The 18,610-nt window shown below is 55.2% G+C and overlaps 1 protein-coding gene across 8 annotated transcripts in view; it reads right to left on the bottom strand.

The window, feature by feature from the left end:
- Window positions 1–18,610, bottom strand: part of LOC144603471 (dedicator of cytokinesis protein 4-like) — a 294,693-nt gene that overhangs the window by 84,594 nt on the left and 191,489 nt on the right. For 7 of the 8 annotated variants that reach the window (XM_078416684.1, XM_078416687.1, XM_078416689.1 and 4 more), the window contains 3 exons: window positions 14,094–14,120; window positions 13,787–13,882; window positions 13,345–13,405 (listed from right to left, as the gene is read on the bottom strand). In XM_078416684.1, coding sequence (XP_078272810.1) covers window positions 13,345–13,405; window positions 13,787–13,882; window positions 14,094–14,120 — 184 coding nt within the window. The remainder of the gene's footprint in view (window positions 1–13,344; window positions 13,406–13,786; window positions 13,883–14,093; window positions 14,121–18,610) is intronic. The other variant, XM_078416686.1, reaches the window with a different exon arrangement.

The raw sequence follows: 18,610 nt of genomic DNA, 5'->3' as shown, positions 1-18,610 counted from the left end.
GCTGGTTACCAGTTAGCGGGCTGGTTCCCGGTTAGCGGGCTGGTTCCCGGTTAGCGGGCTGGTTCCCGGTTAGCGGGCTGGTTCCAGGTTAGCGGGCTGGTTTCCGGTTAGCGGGCTGGTTCCCGGTTAGCGGGCTGGTTCCCGGTTAGCCGGCTGGTTCCCGGTTAGCGGGCTGGTTAGTGGGCTGGTTCCAGGTTAGCGGGCTGGTTCCCAGTTAGCAGGCTGTTCCCGGTTAGCGGGCTGGTTCCCAGTTAGCGGGCTGGTTCCCGGTTAGCGGGCTGGTTAGTGGGCTGGTTCCAGGTTAGCGGGCTGGTTCCAGGTTAGCGGGCTGGTTCCCGGTTAGTGGGCTGGTTCCCAGTTAGTGGGCTGGTTCCCGGTTAGCGGGCTGGTTAGTGGGCTGGTTCCCGGTTAGCAGGCTGGTTCCCGGTTAGCGGGCTGGTTCCAGGTTAGCGGGCTGGTTCCCGGTTAGCGGGCTGGTTCCCGGTTAGCGGGCTGGTTCCCAGTTAGCGGGCTAGTTCCCGGTTAGCGGGCTGGTTTCCGGTTAGCGGGCTAGTAACCCGGTTAGCGGGCTGTTTCCTGGTTAGCAGGCTGGTTACCGGTTAGCGGGCTGGTTACCAGTTAGCGGACTGGTTATTGGTTAGCGGGGTGGTTCCCGGTTAGAGGGCTGGTTACCGGTTAGCGGGCTGGTTCCAGGTTAGCGGGCTGGTTCCAGGTTAGCGGGCTGGTTCCCAGTTAGTGGGCTGGTTCTGGGTTAGCGGACTGGTTAGCGGGCTGGTTCCAGGTTAGCGGGCTGGTTCCCGGTTAGCGGGCTGGTTCCAGGTTAGTGGGCTGGTTTCCGGTTAGCGGGCTGGTTCCCGGTTAGCGGGCATGTTCCCGGTTAGCGGGCTGGTTAGTGGGCTGGTTCCAGGTTAGCGGGCTGGTTCCCAGTTAGCAGGCTGGTTCCCGGTTAGCGGGCTGGTTCCCAGTTAGCGGGCTGGTTCCCGGTTAGCGGGCATGTTCCCAGTTAGCGGGCTGGTTCCCGGTTAGCGGGCTGGTTAGTGGGCTGGTTCCAGGTTAGCGGGCTGGTTCCCGGTTAGCGGGCTGGTTCCCAGTTAGTGGGCTGGTTCCCGGTTAGCAGGCTGGTTAGTGGGCTGGTTCCCGGTTAGCACGCTGGTTCCCGGTTAGCGGGCTGGTTCCAGGTTAGCGGGCTGGTTCCTGGTTAGCGGGCTGGTTCCCGGTTAGCGGGCTGGTTCCCGGTTAGCGGGCTGGTTCCCGGTTAGCGGGCTGGTAACCCGGTTAGCGGGCTGGTAACCCGGTTAGCAGGCTGGTTACCGGTTAGCGGGCTGGTTACCAGTTAGCGGACTGGTTATTGGTTAGCGGGGTGGTTCCCGGTTAGAGGGCTGGTTACCAGTTAGCGGGCTGGTTCCCGGTTAGCGGGCTGGTTCCCGGTTAGCGGGCTGGTTCCCGGTTAGCGGGCTGGTTCCAGGTTAGCGGGCTGGTTTCCGGTTAGCGGGCTGGTTCCCGGTTAGCGGGCTGGTTCCCGGTTAGCCGGCTGGTTCCCGGTTAGCGGGCTGGTAACCCGGTTAGCGGGCTGATTCCTGATTAGCGGGCTGGTCGGTTAGCGGGCTGGTTCCCGGTTAGCGGGCTGGTTCCCGGTTAGCGGGCTGGTTCCCGGTTAGCGGGCTGGTTCCCGGTTAGCTGGCTGGTTAGTGGGCTGGTTCCAGGTTAGCGGGCTGGTTCCCAGTTAGCAGGCTGGTTCCCGGTTAGCGGGCTGGTTCCCAGTTAGTGGGCTGGTTCCCGGTTAGTGGGCTGGTTAATGGGCTGGTTCCAGGTTAGCGGGCTGATTCCTGGTTAGTGGGCTGGTTCCAGGTTAGCGGGCTGGTTCCCGGTTAGCGGGCTGGTTCCAGGTTAGCGGGCTGGTTCCCAGTTAGCGGGCTGGTTCCCAGTTAACGGGCTGGTTCCCGATTAGCGGGCTGGTTACCGGTTAGCGGGCTGGTTCCCGGTTAGCGGGCTGGTTCCAGGTTAGCGGGCTGGTTCCCGGTTAGCGGGCTGGTAACCCGGTTAGCGGGCTGGTTCCTGATTAGCGGGCTGGTTACCGGTTAGCGGGCTGGTTACCGGTTAGCGGACTGGTTATTGGTTGGCGGGGTGGTTCCCGGTTAGAGGGCTGGTTACCGGTTAGCGGGCTGGTTCCCGGTTAGCGGGCTGGTTCCCGGTTAGCGGGCTGGTTCCCGGTTAGCGGGCTGGTTCCCGGTTAGCGGGCTGGTTCCCAGTTAGCGGGCTGGTTCCCGGTTAGCGGGCTGGTTCCCGGTTAGCGGGCTGGTTCCAGGTTAGCGGGCTGGTTCCCAGTTAGCAGGCTGGTTCCCGGTTAGCGGGCTGGTTCCCAGTTAGCGGGCTGGTTCCCGGTTAGCGGGCTGGTTAATGGGCTGGTTCCAGGTTAGCGGGCTGGTTCCTGGTTAGTGGGCTGGTTCCAGGTTAGCGGGCTGGTTCCCGGTTAGCGGGCTGGTTCCAGGTTAGCGGGCTGGTTCCCGGTTAGCGGGCTGGTTCCCGGTTAGCGGGCTGGTTCCATGTTAGCGGGCTGGTTCCAGGTTAGCGGGCAGGTTCCCGGTTAGCGGGCTGGTTCCCGGTTAGCGGGCTGGTTCCCGGTTAGCGGGCTGGTTCCCGGTTAGCGGGCTGGTTCCTGGTTAGCGGGCTGGTAACCCGGTTAGCGGGCTGGTTCCTGATTAGCGGGCTGGTTACCGGTTAGCGGGCTGGTTACCGGTTAGCGGACTGGTTATTGGTTGGCGGGGTGGTTCCCGGTTAGAGGGCTGGTTACCAGTTAGCGGGCTGGTAACCCGGTTAGCAGGCTGGTTACCGGTTAGCGGGCTGGTTACCAGTTAACGGACTGGTTATTGGTTAGCGGGGTGGTTCCCGGTTAGAGGGCTGGTTACCAGTTAGCGGGCTGGTTCCCGGTTAGCGGGCTGGTTCCCGGTTAGCGGGCTGGTTCCCGGTTAGCGGGCTGGTTCCAGGTTAGCGGGCTGGTTTCCGGTTAGCGGGCTGGTTCCCGGTTAGCGGGCTGGTTCCCGGTTAGCCGGCTGGTTCCCGGTTAGCGGGCTGGTTAGTGGGCTGGTTCCAGGTTAGCGGGCTGGTTCCCAGTTAGCAGGCTGTTCCCGGTTAGCGGGCTGGTTCCCAGTTAGCGGGCTGGTTCCCGGTTAGCGGGCTGGTTAGTGGGCTGGTTCCAGGTTAGCGGGCTGGTTCCCGGTTAGTGGGCTGGTTCCAGGTTAGCGGGCTGGTTCCCGGTTAGTGGGCTGGTTCCCAGTTAGTGGGCTGGTTCCCGGTTAGCGGGCTGGTTAGTGGGCTGGTTCCCGGTTAGCAGGCTGGTTCCCGGTTAGCGGGCTGGTTCCAGGTTAGCGGGCTGGTTCCCGGTTAGCGGGCTGGTTCCCGGTTAGCGGGCTGGTTCCCAGTTAGCGGGCTAGTTCCCGGTTAGCGGGCTGGTTTCCGGTTAGCGGGCTAGTAACCCGGTTAGCGGGCTGTTTCCTGGTTAGCAGGCTGGTTACCGGTTAGCGGGCTGGTTACCAGTTAGCGGACTGGTTATTGGTTAGCGGGGTGGTTCCCGGTTAGAGGGCTGGTTACCGGTTAGCGGGCTGGTTCCAGGTTAGCGGGCTGGTTCCAGGTTAGCGGGCTGGTTCCCAGTTAGTGGGCTGGTTCTGGGTTAGCGGACTGGTTAGCGGGCTGGTTCCAGGTTAGCGGGCTGGTTCCCGGTTAGCGGGCTGGTTCCAGGTTAGTGGGCTGGTTTCCGGTTAGCGGGCTGGTTCCCGGTTAGCGGGCATGTTCCCGGTTAGCGGGCTGGTTAGTGGGCTGGTTCCAGGTTAGCGGGCTGGTTCCCAGTTAGCAGGCTGGTTCCCGGTTAGCGGGCTGGTTCCCAGTTAGCGGGCTGGTTCCCGGTTAGCGGGCATGTTCCCAGTTAGCGGGCTGGTTCCCGGTTAGCGGGCTGGTTAGTGGGCTGGTTCCAGGTTAGCGGGCTGGTTCCCGGTTAGCGGGCTGGTTCCCAGTTAGTGGGCTGGTTCCCGGTTAGCGGGCTGGTTAGTGGGCTGGTTCCCGGTTAGCACGCTGGTTCCCGGTTAGCGGGCTGGTTCCAGGTTAGCGGGCTGGTTCCTGGTTAGCGGGCTGGTTCCCGGTTAGCGGGCTGGTTCCCGGTTAGCGGGCTGGTTCCCGGTTAGCGGGCTGGTAACCCGGTTAGCGGGCTGGTAACCCGGTTAGCAGGCTGGTTACCGGTTAGCGGGCTGGTTACCAGTTAGCGGACTGGTTATTGGTTAGCGGGGTGGTTCCCGGTTAGAGGGCTGGTTACCAGTTAGCGGGCTGGTTCCCGGTTAGCGGGCTGGTTCCCGGTTAGCGGGCTGGTTCCCGGTTAGCGGGCTGGTTCCAGGTTAGCGGGCTGATTCCTGATTAGCGGGCTGGTCGGTTAGCGGGCTGGTTCCCGGTTAGCGGGCTGGTTCCCGGTTAGCGGGCTGGTTCCCGGTTAGCGGGCTGGTTCCCGGTTAGCTGGCTGGTTAGTGGGCTGGTTCCAGGTTAGCGGGCTGGTTCCCAGTTAGCAGGCTGGTTCCCGGTTAGCGGGCTGGTTCCCAGTTAGTGGGCTGGTTCCCGGTTAGTGGGCTGGTTAATGGGCTGGTTCCAGGTTAGCGGGCTGGTTCCTGGTTAGTGGGCTGGTTCCAGGTTAGCGGGCTGGTTCCCGGTTAGCGGGCTGGTTCCAGGTTAGCGGGCTGGTTCCCAGTTAGCGGGCTGGTTCCCAGTTAACGGGCTGGTTCCCGATTAGCGGGCTGGTTACCGGTTAGCGGGCTGGTTCCCGGTTAGCGGGCTGGTTCCAGGTTAGCGGTCTGGTTCCCGGTTAGCGGGCTGGTAACCCGGTTAGCGGGCTGGTTCCTGATTAGCGGGCTGGTTACCGGTTAGCGGGCTGGTTACCGGTTAGCGGACTGGTTATTGGTTGGCGGGGTGGTTCCCGGTTAGAGGGCTGGTTACCGGTTAGCGGGCTGGTTCCCGGTTAGCGGGCTGGTTCCCGGTTAGCGGGCTGGTTCCCGGTTAGCGGGCTGGTTCCCGGTTAGCGGGCTGGTTCCCGGTTAGCGGGCTGGTTCCCGGTTAGCGGGCTGGTTCCCGGTTAGCGGGCTGGTTCCAGGTTAGCGGGCTGGTTCCCAGTTAGCAGGCTGGTTCCCGGTTAGCGGGCTGGTTCCCAGTTAGCGGGCTGGTTCCCGGTTAGCGGGCTGGTTAATGGGCTGGTTCCAGGTTAGCGGGCTGGTTCCTGGTTAGTGGGCTGGTTCCAGGTTAGCGGGCTGGTTCCCGGTTAGCGGGCTGGTTCCAGGTTAGCGGGCTGGTTCCCGGTTAGCGGGCTGGTTCCCGGTTAGCGGGCTGGTTCCATGTTAGCGGGCTGGTTCCAGGTTAGCGGGCAGGTTCCCGGTTAGCGGGCTGGTTCCCGGTTAGCGGGCTGGTTCCCGGTTAGCGGGCTGGTTCCCGGTTAGCGGGCTGGTTCCTGGTTAGCGGGCTGGTAACCCGGTTAGCGGGCTGGTTCCTGATTAGCGGGCTGGTTACCGGTTAGCGGGCTGGTTACCGGTTAGCGGACTGGTTATTGGTTGGCGGGGTGGTTCCCGGTTAGAGGGCTGGTTACCAGTTAGCGGGCTGGTAACCCGGTTAGCAGGCTGGTTACCGGTTAGCGGGCTGGTTACCAGTTAACGGACTGGTTATTGGTTAGCGGGGTGGTTCCCGGTTAGAGGGCTGGTTACCAGTTAGCGGGCTGGTTCCCGGTTAGCGGGCTGGTTCCCGGTTAGCGGGCTGGTTCCCGGTTAGCGGGCTGGTTCCAGGTTAGCGGGCTGGTTTCCGGTTAGCGGGCTGGTTCCCGGTTAGCGGGCTGGTTCCCGGTTAGCCGGCTGGTTCCCGGTTAGCGGGCTGGTTAGTGGGCTGGTTCCAGGTTAGCGGGCTGGTTCCCAGTTAGCAGGCTGTTCCCGGTTAGCGGGCTGGTTCCCAGTTAGCGGGCTGGTTCCCGGTTAGCGGGCTGGTTCCAGGTTAGCGGGCTGGTTCCCAGTTAGCAGGCTGGTTCCCGGTTAGCGGGCTGGTTCCCAGTTAGCGGGCTGGTTCCCGGTTAGCGGGCTGGTTAATGGGCTGGTTCCCGGTTAGCGGGCTGGTTCCAGGTTAGCGGGCTGGTTTCCGGTTAGCGGGCTGGTTCCCGGTTAGCGGGCTGGTTAATGGGCTGGTTCCAGGTTAGCGGGCTGGTTCCTGGTTAGTGGGCTGGTTCCAGGTTAGCGGGCTGGTTCCCGGTTAGCGGGCTGGTTCCAGGTTAGCGGGCTGGTTCCCGGTTAGCGGGCTGGTTCCCGGTTAGCGGGCTGGTTCCATGTTAGCGGGCTGGTTCCAGGTTAGCGGGCAGGTTCCCGGTTAGCGGGCTGGTTCCCGGTTAGCGGGCTGGTTCCCGGTTAGCGGGCTGGTTCCCGGTTAGCGGGCTGGTTCCTGGTTAGCGGGCTGGTAACCCGGTTAGCGGGCTGGTTCCTGATTAGCGGGCTGGTTACCGGTTAGCGGGCTGGTTACCGGTTAGCGGACTGGTTATTGGTTGGCGGGGTGGTTCCCGGTTAGAGGGCTGGTTACCAGTTAGCGGGCTGGTAACCCGGTTAGCAGGCTGGTTACCGGTTAGCGGGCTGGTTACCAGTTAACGGACTGGTTATTGGTTAGCGGGGTGGTTCCCGGTTAGAGGGCTGGTTACCAGTTAGCGGGCTGGTTCCCGGTTAGCGGGCTGGTTCCCGGTTAGCGGGCTGGTTCCCGGTTAGCGGGCTGGTTCCAGGTTAGCGGGCTGGTTTCCGGTTAGCGGGCTGGTTCCCGGTTAGCGGGCTGGTTCCCGGTTAGCCGGCTGGTTCCCGGTTAGCGGGCTGGTTAGTGGGCTGGTTCCAGGTTAGCGGGCTGGTTCCCAGTTAGCAGGCTGTTCCCGGTTAGCGGGCTGGTTCCCAGTTAGCGGGCTGGTTCCCGGTTAGCGGGCTGGTTAGTGGGCTGGTTCCAGGTTAGCGGGCTGGTTCCCGGTTAGTGGGCTGGTTCCAGGTTAGCGGGCTGGTTCCCGGTTAGTGGGCTGGTTCCCAGTTAGTGGGCTGGTTCCCGGTTAGCGGGCTGGTTAGTGGGCTGGTTCCCGGTTAGCAGGCTGGTTCCCGGTTAGCGGGCTGGTTCCAGGTTAGCGGGCTGGTTCCCGGTTAGCGGGCTGGTTCCCGGTTAGCGGGCTGGTTCCCAGTTAGCGGGCTAGTTCCCGGTTAGCGGGCTGGTTTCCGGTTAGCGGGCTAGTAACCCGGTTAGCGGGCTGTTTCCTGGTTAGCAGGCTGGTTACCGGTTAGCGGGCTGGTTACCAGTTAGCGGACTGGTTATTGGTTAGCGGGGTGGTTCCCGGTTAGAGGGCTGGTTACCGGTTAGCGGGCTGGTTCCAGGTTAGCGGGCTGGTTCCAGGTTAGCGGGCTGGTTCCCAGTTAGTGGGCTGGTTCTGGGTTAGCGGACTGGTTAGCGGGCTGGTTCCAGGTTAGCGGGCTGGTTCCCGGTTAGCGGGCTGGTTCCAGGTTAGTGGGCTGGTTTCCGGTTAGCGGGCTGGTTCCCGGTTAGCGGGCATGTTCCCGGTTAGCGGGCTGGTTAGTGGGCTGGTTCCAGGTTAGCGGGCTGGTTCCCAGTTAGCAGGCTGGTTCCCGGTTAGCGGGCTGGTTCCCAGTTAGCGGGCTGGTTCCCGGTTAGCGGGCATGTTCCCAGTTAGCGGGCTGGTTCCCGGTTAGCGGGCTGGTTAGTGGGCTGGTTCCAGGTTAGCGGGCTGGTTCCCGGTTAGCGGGCTGGTTCCCAGTTAGTGGGCTGGTTCCCGGTTAGCGGGCTGGTTAGTGGGCTGGTTCCCGGTTAGCACGCTGGTTCCCGGTTAGCGGGCTGGTTCCAGGTTAGCGGGCTGGTTCCTGGTTAGTGGGCTGGTTCCCGGTTAGCGGGCTGGTTCCCGGTTAGCGGGCTGGTAACCCGGTTAGCGGGCTGGTAACCCGGTTAGCGGGCTGGTTACCGGTTAGCGGGCTGGTTCCTGGTTAGTGGGCTGGTTCCAGGTTAGCGGGCTGGTTCCCGGTTAGCGGGCTGGTTCCAGGTTAGCGGGCTGGTTCCCGGTTAGCGGGCTGGTTCCCGGTTAGCGGGCTGGTTCCATGTTAGCGGGCTGGTTCCAGGTTAGCGGGCAGGTTCCCGGTTAGCGGGCTGGTTCCCGGTTAGCGGGCTGGTTCCCGGTTAGCGGGCTGGTTCCCGGTTAGCGGGCTGGTTCCTGGTTAGCGGGCTGGTAACCCGGTTAGCGGGCCGGTTCCTGATTAGCGGGCTGGTTACCGGTTAGCGGGCTGGTTACCGGTTAGCGGACTGGTTATTGGTTGGCGGGGTGGTTCCCGGTTAGAGGGCTGGTTACCGGTTAGCGGGCTGGTTCCCGGTTAGCGGGCTGGTTCCCGGTTAGCGGGCTGGTTCCCGGTTAGCGGGCTGGTTCCCGGTTAGCGGGCTGGTTCCCGGTTAGCGTGCTGGTTCCCGGTTAGCGGGCTGGTTCCCGGTTAGCGGGCTGGTTCCAGGTTAGCGGGCTGGTTCCCAGTTAGCAGGCTGGTTCCCGGTTAGCGGGCTGGTTCCCAGTTAGCGGGCTGGTTCCCGGTTAGCGGGCTGGTTAATGGGCTGGTTCCAGGTTAGCGGGCTGGTTCCTGGTTAGTGGGCTGGTTCCAGGTTAGCGGGCTGGTTCCCGGTTAGCGGGCTGGTTCCAGGTTAGCGGGCTGGTTCCCAGTTAGCGGGCTGGTTCCCGGTTAGCAGGCTGGTTCCATGTTAGCGGGCTGGTTCCCAGTTAGCGGGCTGGTTCCAGGTTAGCGGGCAGGTTCCCGGTTAGCGGGCTGGTTCCCGGTTAGCGGGCTGGTTCCCGGTTAGCGGGCTGGTTCCCAGTTAGCGGGCTGGTTCCCGGTTAGCGGGCTGGTTAGCGGGCTGGTTCCCAGTTAGCGGGCTGGTTCCCGGTTAGCGGGCTGGTTAGCGGGCTGGTTCCAGGTTAGCGGGCTGGTTCCAGGTTAGCGGGCTGGTTCCCGGTTAGCGGGCTGGTTCCCGGTTAGCGGGCTGGTTCCCGGTTAGCGGGCAGGTTAGCGGGCTGGTTCCCGGTTAGCGGGCTGTTTCCCGGTTAGCGGGCTGGTTCCCGGTTAGCGGGCTGGTTCCCGGTTAGCGGGCTGGTTCCCGGTTAGCGGGCTGGTTCCCGGGTAGCGGGCTGGTTCCCGGGTAGCGGGCAGGTTCCCGGTTAGCGGGCTAGTTCCCATTTTTGCGGGGTGGTGGGCTGGTTCCCGGTTAGCGGGCTGGTTCCCGGTTAGCGGGCTGGTTCCAGGTTAGCGGGTTGGTTCCAGGTTAGCGGGCTGGTTCCAGGTTAGCGGGCTGGTTAGCGGGCTGGTTCCAGGTTAGCGGGCTGGTTCCAGGTTAGCGGGCTGGTTCCAGATTAGCGGGCTGGTTCCAGGTTAGCGGGCTGGTTCCAGGTTAGCGGGCTGGTTCCAGGTTAGCGGGCTGTTTAGTGGGCTGGTTCCAGGTTAGCAGGCTGGTTCCCGGTTAGCGGGCTGGTTCCCAGTTAGCGGGCTGGTTCCCGGTTAGCGGGCTGGTTAGCGGGCTGGTTCCCAGTTAGCGTGCTGGTTCCCGGTTAGCGGGCTGGTTAGCGGGCTGGTTCCAGGTTAGCGGGCTGGTTCCAGGTTAGCGGGCTGGTTCCCGGTTAGCGGGCTGGTTCCCGGTTAGAGGGCTGGTTAGCGGGCTGGTTCCCAGTTAGCGGGCTGGTTCCCAGTTTTGCGGGCTGTTGGGGTGGTTCCGGGTTAGTGGGCTGGTTCCAGGTTAGCGGGCTGGTTCTGGGTTAGCGGGCTGTTTAGCGGACTGGTTCCAGGTTTGCGGGCTGGTTAGCGGGCTGGTTCCAGGTTAGCGGGCTGGTTCCAGGTTAGCGGGCTGGTTCCAGGTTAGCGGGCTGGTTCTGGGTTAGCGGGCTGTTTAGCGGACTGGTTCCAGGTTTGCGGGCTGGTTAGCGGGCTGGTTCCAGGTTAGCGGGCTGGTTCCAGGTTAGCGGGCTGGTTCTGGGTTAGCGGGCTGTTTAGTGGGCTGGTTCCAGGTTAGCGGGCTGGTTAGCGGGCGGGCTGGTTAGCGGGCGGGCTGATTCCCGGTCTGGGAGGCCGAGTTGCTCGGTGTGGCCACAACTCACCAGTACCTCCTCTGGCAGCTCAGCCCATATACCCATTATTCACTGAGTGAAAACGTTGCCCCTCAGGTTTCTATTTATTAGATCTTTCCCCTCTCACCTTAAACTGTGTCCTTTAGTTTTCAATTCCCCTACTCTGGGGGGAAAGACTCTGTGCTTTCACCCTGTCTATTCCCCTCATGATTTCATACTCCTCTATTTGATCACCACCTAGGTCTACTGCGCTCCAAGGAGTAAAATCCTAGCCTGCCCAACCTCTCCCTGTAGGTCAGCCCTCCAGTCCTGGCAACATCCTCGTCAATCTTCTCTGCATTCTTTCCAGCTGAATGACATCCTTTCTGTAGAAGGGTAACACAATATTCCAAGTGTGTCCTCACCAATGTCGTACAACTGTAACATAACATCCCGACTTCTATGTGTAGGAAGGAACTGCAGATGCTGGTTTAAACCGAAGATAGACACAAAATGCTGGAGTAACTCAGCGGGTCAGGCAGCATCTGTGGAGAGAAGGAATGGATGACGTTTTGGGTCGAGACCCTTCTTCAGAGTAGGGTCCAGGGTCTAGTCTGAAGAAGGGTCTCAAAACGAAACGTCACCCATTCCTTCTCTCCAGAGATGCTGCCTGACCTGCTGAGTTACTCCAGCATTTTGTGTCAATCCCAATTCTATACTCAATACTCTGTCCCGGCAGTCCTTTGCCTAGTGTAAAAGTGCAGAAGCCCTTCCCCATTTGCACATTTCATTGCCTCAACTTGAAGAGATCCAGAACATTATTTAAAACTTCTATTCTTCTCAACCGACCAAATCCAGGTCAGCACATATAACCTCAAACTCCTGGAAACGAGCTCAAATAAGTTCACAGCGGGACAATGATGCTAAAAATACGCAACAGCAAAGAATCCAAAAGACATTCTACATACAGGTATAAATTGTCATTGGAAATGTAAAGAAACGTCAAAAATAGATGATGTTATTGTTGTGAATTGTGGTCAGTGTGCAGGGAAGGGGGTGGAAAAGGGGGGGTAGGGGAATAAAGGGGGGAAGGGGGAAGGGGGCAGGGGAAAGGGGAGGAAGGGGGATAAAGGGGAAGGGGGAATAAAGGGGGGATGGGGAAGGGGGGGTTAAAGGGGGAAGGGGTTAAAGGGGGGAAAGGGGGGGAAAGGGGAGGGAGGGGGGAAAGGGGGGAAAGGGGGGAGTGGGGGAAGGGGGGGAAGGACAAGTAGGTTTTCACTGGTTGTAATGGCCATGATGTATTTAGTTTAATTTATTTAGAGATGCCGTATGGAAGCTGGCCCTTACCCCACTAAACATGAATCATTATCCATTAATATTTAATTATTAATAATGACTTATTAATGATTAATTGAGAAATTAATGGACATAGATTCCATTATGGGTAAAAGCAAGGTATTCCCGTGGCAACTCCAGAAGTGAACAGAATAGACCACCAACCACAATGTAGTATTGACATTTACCAGCATGGAAACACATCAAACATTAGAGGGCACAGGTTTAAGGTGAGAGGGGCAAAGGGTAAAGGAGATGTGGAGGACAAGTTTGTGTTCTGTTTTACACAGAGGGTGGTGGGGGCCTGGAACGTGCTGCCAGGGGTGGTGGTGGAGGCAGATGCCAGATGCCAGAGTGGTGTTAGGCACGTGGATATGCAGGGAATGGAGGGATATGGATTATGTGCAGGCAGATTAGAGGTTTCTGATAAAATTTCATCAATCCTCATGGTTAATACTGTTTCACTCTCCAGAGATGCTGACCCACTCTCTGGGCATTTCTTTGCCTTTTTTTTTGTTCCTGCTTACTTTGCTGAGAAGATTTTCAGACTGGTTCTGGAATTTAAAATACAGGACTGAGATCCATTTTAAAATCGGATATGACCACCTTCCGTGAGATCACACCTTCACTCCATCAAAGAACAGTCAGTCCAGAGCTGGAGTAAACATTCAATGTTCTATTACAGCAGTTGTCAGTTCAGTTTATTGTCACGTCCCCCCAACATCAGTCTGAAGAAGGGTCTCGACCCGAAACGTCACCCATTCCCTCTCTCCAAGATGCTGCCTGACCTGCTGAGTTACTCCAGCATTTTGTAATACCTTCCATTTGTACCAGCATCTGCAGTTATTTTCCTACACAGCTAGGATGTATTGGCAGATTGGTACAAACACAAGCCTTGTACACCAATGCTTGCCCCTACTGCAGTTAACACAAGCTTGTCCTCGAACCCTAGAGGACTGCTGCTGCCCCATACTGCCACTCTCTCAAATAGCTTGAGAATCACAAGATGCAAAAAATAAAACAATCTTAATATTAAGACATTATCTTTCATATTATTATTGTATTCAAAAAATTGAAGAGCCACTTTTAAATTAAAACCAAAACATCAGCTGAATTGCCGAGCATTTTCCTGCCCTTTTCTGTTTTAGTGGCTGTCATCGAGGCCAAAAGCCAACACCTTTATTCCCTTTATCCACCCGGTCGGTCAGCACATCCACTCTGGAGGTGGGATATCCATCCGGCTGGTTGAAAATCACCGTAAAACGCTGGGCTTTCGACCAAGGGAAGCAGAGTTTAAAGTCTTCATGGGTCTCCATTTGAGAACAGCGCACCAAGCTGAGTGACTGGAAGATGACTCACATCTCCCGAGCAAGCAAGGCTGCCTCATTATCTCAGTTGGGCATTATGGGCATTCAAGTGCTATGAAAAACACTTCATTCCTGCATTATTCCCCTTATTTCCACTGGATCCACTGGATCAGAATGCCGGGCAGGGTTCTTCCTGCACACACTGCATGGCCAACGTTGATTGCTGCACGGTACAAAACCATTGCTCGCTTCCCATTACAATGCTGCTGTGAACAGACCTTCAATAGTTTCAATAGACAATAGGTGCAGGAGGAGGCCATTCGGCCCTTCGAGCCAGCACCGCCATTCAATGTGATCATGGCTGATCATTCTCAATCAGTACCCCGTTCCTGCCTTCTCCCCATACCCCCTCCTGATTTCCTACCCACATTACATCTCACTGTGTTGATACTCTGAGGAAAAACAGACTGCTTCACGAAGCTGGAAATAGATTCAAAAGTCCGACATTCCTGCAGCATTCAGGAACGTTGGTGCATAGACACTACACTCAAAATGTGTTTATTCGGGACTGAACGGGGGAATTAAAAAGATACTGACCAACAGACTAACTGTGCAGCCAATCTTTTTGCCATCTGCCTCCGCCACTTTCATGCAGTCTCTGCAAAAGGAAAACAATCAGAGTTTATTCACATTGCCGCAACTCCTACATGTTTAAATGGATACGCACACCGTGAGGGGAAATTGCTTCACGCTAGCTAAACAAATATACATCTGGAACACTTTACACTTAAACAAGTGTCAAATATGTTTTCCTAACTGCACACTGGGTATTTATAAAACACTGCAAGGAACCACGAGACATGTATCTGCTAGGTACAGATGATATACTCAGAACTAGACGGCTCTCAGCTCTTACATTACTGTACTGTGAATACACAAAACAGTTACGACAAAATTGCTGCTTAAAAATAATTTTGGAGCCCATTTGACACCCTGCAGTACCCAGCCCGCAGTGTAAAGTGAAGTGACCGGGTCTTACCTGTAATCCAGCAACCGTTCCATCAGGCGGGTTACTGTTGCCACCAGAGAAATACCACTTTCTCTCCAGGTTTCTCTCTCGATTTTTTTCAGCAGGCTGCAGTTAGAGAGGAATTTGTCAGTGTTCTGACCTGGTTTATCAGGGACAAGTGTAGCCTTACTGCGAGTCCCGCTTCTCATCTCACCGACGCTCACATTACACAGTAATAATTATTCCAGTAATGGGTTACACCAGTTAATTTGTATCTCACAAGTTACACTGCATCACAATGAAACCAGCACAAAAATTAATGATAGCAATGTCTTACCTCGGGTACGGCCCAAAAAGTGGTATTCTAGATCCAGGAAGCATTGGCAAAACAAATGAATTTGTACATTATCCATGAAAGAAGCAACGCGGACAGATTCACCTCAGCACCAGCCTGCGTCAGAAGTATGTTGTCATGGCTACAAGCATCTTTGCTTATTTTGCCATTATAACTGGCTCGCTTTTTAAAAAAAGTGAAATTAGCATAATTGCTATTGGAAAAGTAAATATGCAGCAGGAATATACCACTCTCCTGCAGCTGACACGAAGGTCTGCTTTAACCTTTCATTCCAAATCACAAACCAGTCAATGTTAGGAATTCTTTTAACTGAAGGCAAACATACTTTTAAACTGCTTGTGACACAAACTGCACCGTATTTGAAAGAAACAGTACATTATTATACCAGAAAGCAAGTTTTAAATAGCACATTTTCATCTCGTTAGAAAATGCCTAATATTGGGCATTATGTAAGACCTCACATCCCCTGTCTAACTGTTAATATGTGGCGATGCAGCGAGTCTGTAAATGAACGAAAATGTGCTATTTAAAACTTCCTTCCTGGTTTATTTTACAAAAAGAGATCTTGCCAAATTTAATCTACTTTAATATTAAGAGGGTGACATACAGATTAATGAAGAAACTTTGCATAAATTATTTTCGTGGTGTTTTTAGAAAAATTGATCACAACCTCCATAAGTGATGTTTAATATTTGCTCACTCGGGAAGAACAAAGTAGGGAAAGGGTTAAAGGATTAAAAGGTCATAAGGCCACAAATGATAGGAGCAGAATAAGGCCATTCGGCCCATCAAGTCTACTCCGCCATTCAATCATGGCTGATCTATCTCTCCCTCCTAACCCCATTCTCCTGCCTTCTCCCCATAACCTCTGACACCCACACTGATCAAGAATCTATCTATCTCTGTCTTAAAAATATCCACCGATCTGGCCTCCATAGCCTTCTGTGGCAATGAATTCCACAGATTCACCACCCTCTGTGGCAATGAATTCCACAGATTCACCGCCCTCTGGCTAAAGATCCACAGATCCACCACCCTCTGACTAAAGATCCACAGATTCACCGCCCTCTGACTAAAGATCCACAGATCCACTAGGGTAAATCCAATCCGTCCCAACATTGCCCCATGACTAATCCCACGCTTGGCTGAGCCGCTGGTGGCAGGGAGACAGAACTGGAGCCCATTCAGTCAGAGTTCTCAGGCGTCAACTACTTCAGGGCCTGAAGAAAGGACTAGTCCAGAAATGTCTTCTATTCCTTTTCTCCAGGTGCTGCCTGACCCGCTGAGTTACATCAGCACTGTGTGTCTATCTGAAGCATGAAGGTGCCTGTCCGCCTGGTCAAATGGAAGTCAAATGGAAGCCTGATGTGGAGGTCAGTCGTTGAAGGAGGCCAGTCCCAGGACTGCTGGAGTATCTCCAATGCTTGACCACAAGAGTCCAGTGTGTGCAATGGTCATCTGGCCCATGACCAGACCAATGAAACTCTTACTTGTTGCAGCTGTACGGGCTCGTTACACACAAGAACTGAATGTGCAATATCATCAGTGATTCCAGGTAAACCGGCCATGATAGTGCACGCCAAGGCACATGGAGCAGCCTCAGGGGTGGGAGGTATATGGTAGCTTGGTGTCGAGTTAGGGTCGTGCAAGAGCCTGATGGTTGATGGGCAGCCAAGGGCAAGGACAGATCTATCCTGCACCCTCTCCAACTTAACCACATCTTCCTCTAGTGCGGTGATCAGAGCTACACAATTCTCCAAGTGCAGCCTCACTAATGTTTTGCACAGAAATTTGTACAAAATTTCCCTGAAAGGTTATCTCCCTCACATTGTGTTGATTCATTTTGCCGTGAACCTAAGCCAAGGGGCAGGATCCAATTAGGCTGCCAACACACCTGTGGGAACAGCCTGGGGGAATCCCACATCATCTCCCACTGGGAGAACATGCAAACTCCACACGGACAGCACCCATGGTCAGGACTCAACCAGAGCTATAAAGCAACAGCACTACCTGCTGCGTAACCCCCTTCATAACTGTGGAGCCACTCACTCGCCCTGACTAACTATCTAAGCAGGAAAGTAGATTAAATGTCTGTAAATGCTTGACATTCAACAACAATTTTTTTTTTAATGAACATGCTATTAAAGATTTAAATAGCTCGGACATTGAAGCAAAGTTAAAATCGAAATATCTGCCCTTTTCATTTGCCACATTACAGCGAGCAGGCTTGTGGTTCCCACACGAGATCTCGGCTGAGATTCTCCCAGCGCGCACACAATGGCAAACCCAGGACAGAGTTTGTGTCTGGACTCCAGAACTAGCGGCGTCTAATCTCCCACATCCTCTCGTCCTTCTTCATTCCAATCTTCCTCTAGCTCTCCTTGTAAAACAGGCCCCTGTCCCACCAATCAACCTACTGGATCCAAGACTTCACACTACTGCATCCAAGATGGGTTCCACCAGTGGTGCTGGACTGCACATCCACACTTTGGTTTCTTTATTCATTCTCTGCATCTCCTGCACCAGCACTGAGATCGCCCTCAATACCAGCTTTCATTCACTTTTCACCATGTAAGTTGTGTTCCACACTGCGGACCTCCTCTCCCTGCTACACACTTGTATTTAGCCACGTTACACTCCACTGATGCCTCTTGTCCACTCAATAACGTGCTCATGTACCTCTGCATCTTCTGCCGAGAAGACCTCCCCACACAGACTTGTTCCAGCAGCAGACCCTTGTCATCTGGGTCACCAATATTAATTGTGAATATCTGAGGTCTGTGGCAACCCACAATTTGCAGTTTGCCAGACTGACGAATGTATCTGGAATTAAATGCCAAGTCTGGAAGTGGCTTCAAACAAAGCTGTCAAGTAGCAAATGTTCACATCTCAGTGATAGGCCGGTTCAACACTGATGTTAGGGAATTATTACTAACTCATCAAATGGGAAAATGAGATCACAGAATAATTTCAGCACACTTGGACATTTGGCAGTTCAAACTACCCCAGTATCACATGGAGAATCATTACCCCACCCCCCCACCACCCTCAACCATCCACCCCCCTCCCCCCCAACCATCCCCCCCCCCCTCCCCCCCAACCATTCACCCCCCCCCCCCCCAACACACACACAGCAGTGAGTTTCAGATCACAGCAAATCTCTGCATCAGGAGGCTTTTCCTCTCACCTCCCACTTTTAAACCTGTGACGTGTCAGAAGGAACTGCAGATGCTGGTTTACAACGAAGATAGACACAAAAAGCTGGAGTAATTCAGCAGGACAGGCAGCATCTCTGGAGAGAAGGAGTAGATGACGTTTCGGGTCGAGACCCTTCTTCAGATTGAATCTGTGCTTCCTGGTGATTGGACAATCTGCTAATGTAAATATCTTTTCCCTAGTTACCCGATCTTAATCCATCAGCATCTTCCACACCTTTACCAACGTCCTCTCAATTTTACTTTGCTTCAAGGAGACAAATGTCAACTTCTCCACTTAAACCATTAGTTGAAATTCCTGGCACCCTCGGCAAAACCTTTCTGCACCTTCTCCCAGATCTTCACTTCTTTTCCAAGTTGAGGTGAGCAGAGTTCACGTTATAGGAGTATAATTAGGCCATTCGACCCATCGAGTCTACACCGTCATTCAATCATGGCTGATCTCTGCCTCCGAATCCCATTTTCCTGCCTTCTCCCCACAACCCTTGACACCCGTTCTATACAATACTCTGCTTGCTGCTGAGAGGAGTTTCATACAGGTCGACTTTCCCAATTCTGTACATTATGCCTCTTTTCACAAATCCCAGAATTACCTACACTTCACTCACTGTTCTTTCAACAATTGGTGAACTTAAACACCCAGGAAAATCCTGTCAAACTCTGCAGTCTAATCTGTTTGCCTTTTCTCATTCCTTCTATCAGGGTCACCATCTCATATTCTCTCCATTAAACCCCAACTGCCATTTGCCTGCCCCATCCATCAGCCTATCCTCATACATCCGCCAAACTGTTTACAAGTTTTATGTCACCTGTATATTTTCAAAGCTCAAACTACATTCAATAGCAAAGCCACGGAATAGTCAACACAAAGACGTGTGGGGGTGGGTGGAATCTGGAATCATTTAAGTAATCATTGGAATGAACATAGAGCAGTGAGCACAGGAACAGGCCCTTGGGATCACAATGTCAGCATTCAACATGATGCCAAATTAACCTCATCTCCCCAGCCCGCACGTATCCATATCCCTCCACATCCACATGCCCATCTCAACGCCTCAAACACCACTGTTGTACCTGCCCCCACCCCTGGTAATCTGTTCCAAACCCCCACCACCCTCTGTGTAAAAAAACTTGGGGAAACGTCCCCTCTCACATTAAAGCTATGCCCTCGTCTTTGACATTTCCCTCCTGGGAAATAAGGTTCTGTCCACCTTGTCCTGTCCACCTGTCTACCACGACGCTCATAATTTGATCCGAATGTCCTAATGGGAACAAATCTTGTAG

The sequence above is a fragment of the Rhinoraja longicauda genome, chromosome 20, assembly GCF_053455715.1.
Source record: "Rhinoraja longicauda isolate Sanriku21f chromosome 20, sRhiLon1.1, whole genome shotgun sequence".
NCBI classification, from domain to species: Eukaryota; Metazoa; Chordata; class Chondrichthyes; order Rajiformes; family Arhynchobatidae; genus Rhinoraja; species Rhinoraja longicauda.
The sequence above is the reverse complement of the archived record's forward strand: the minus strand, read 5'-3'. Positions and strand labels throughout refer to the sequence as shown.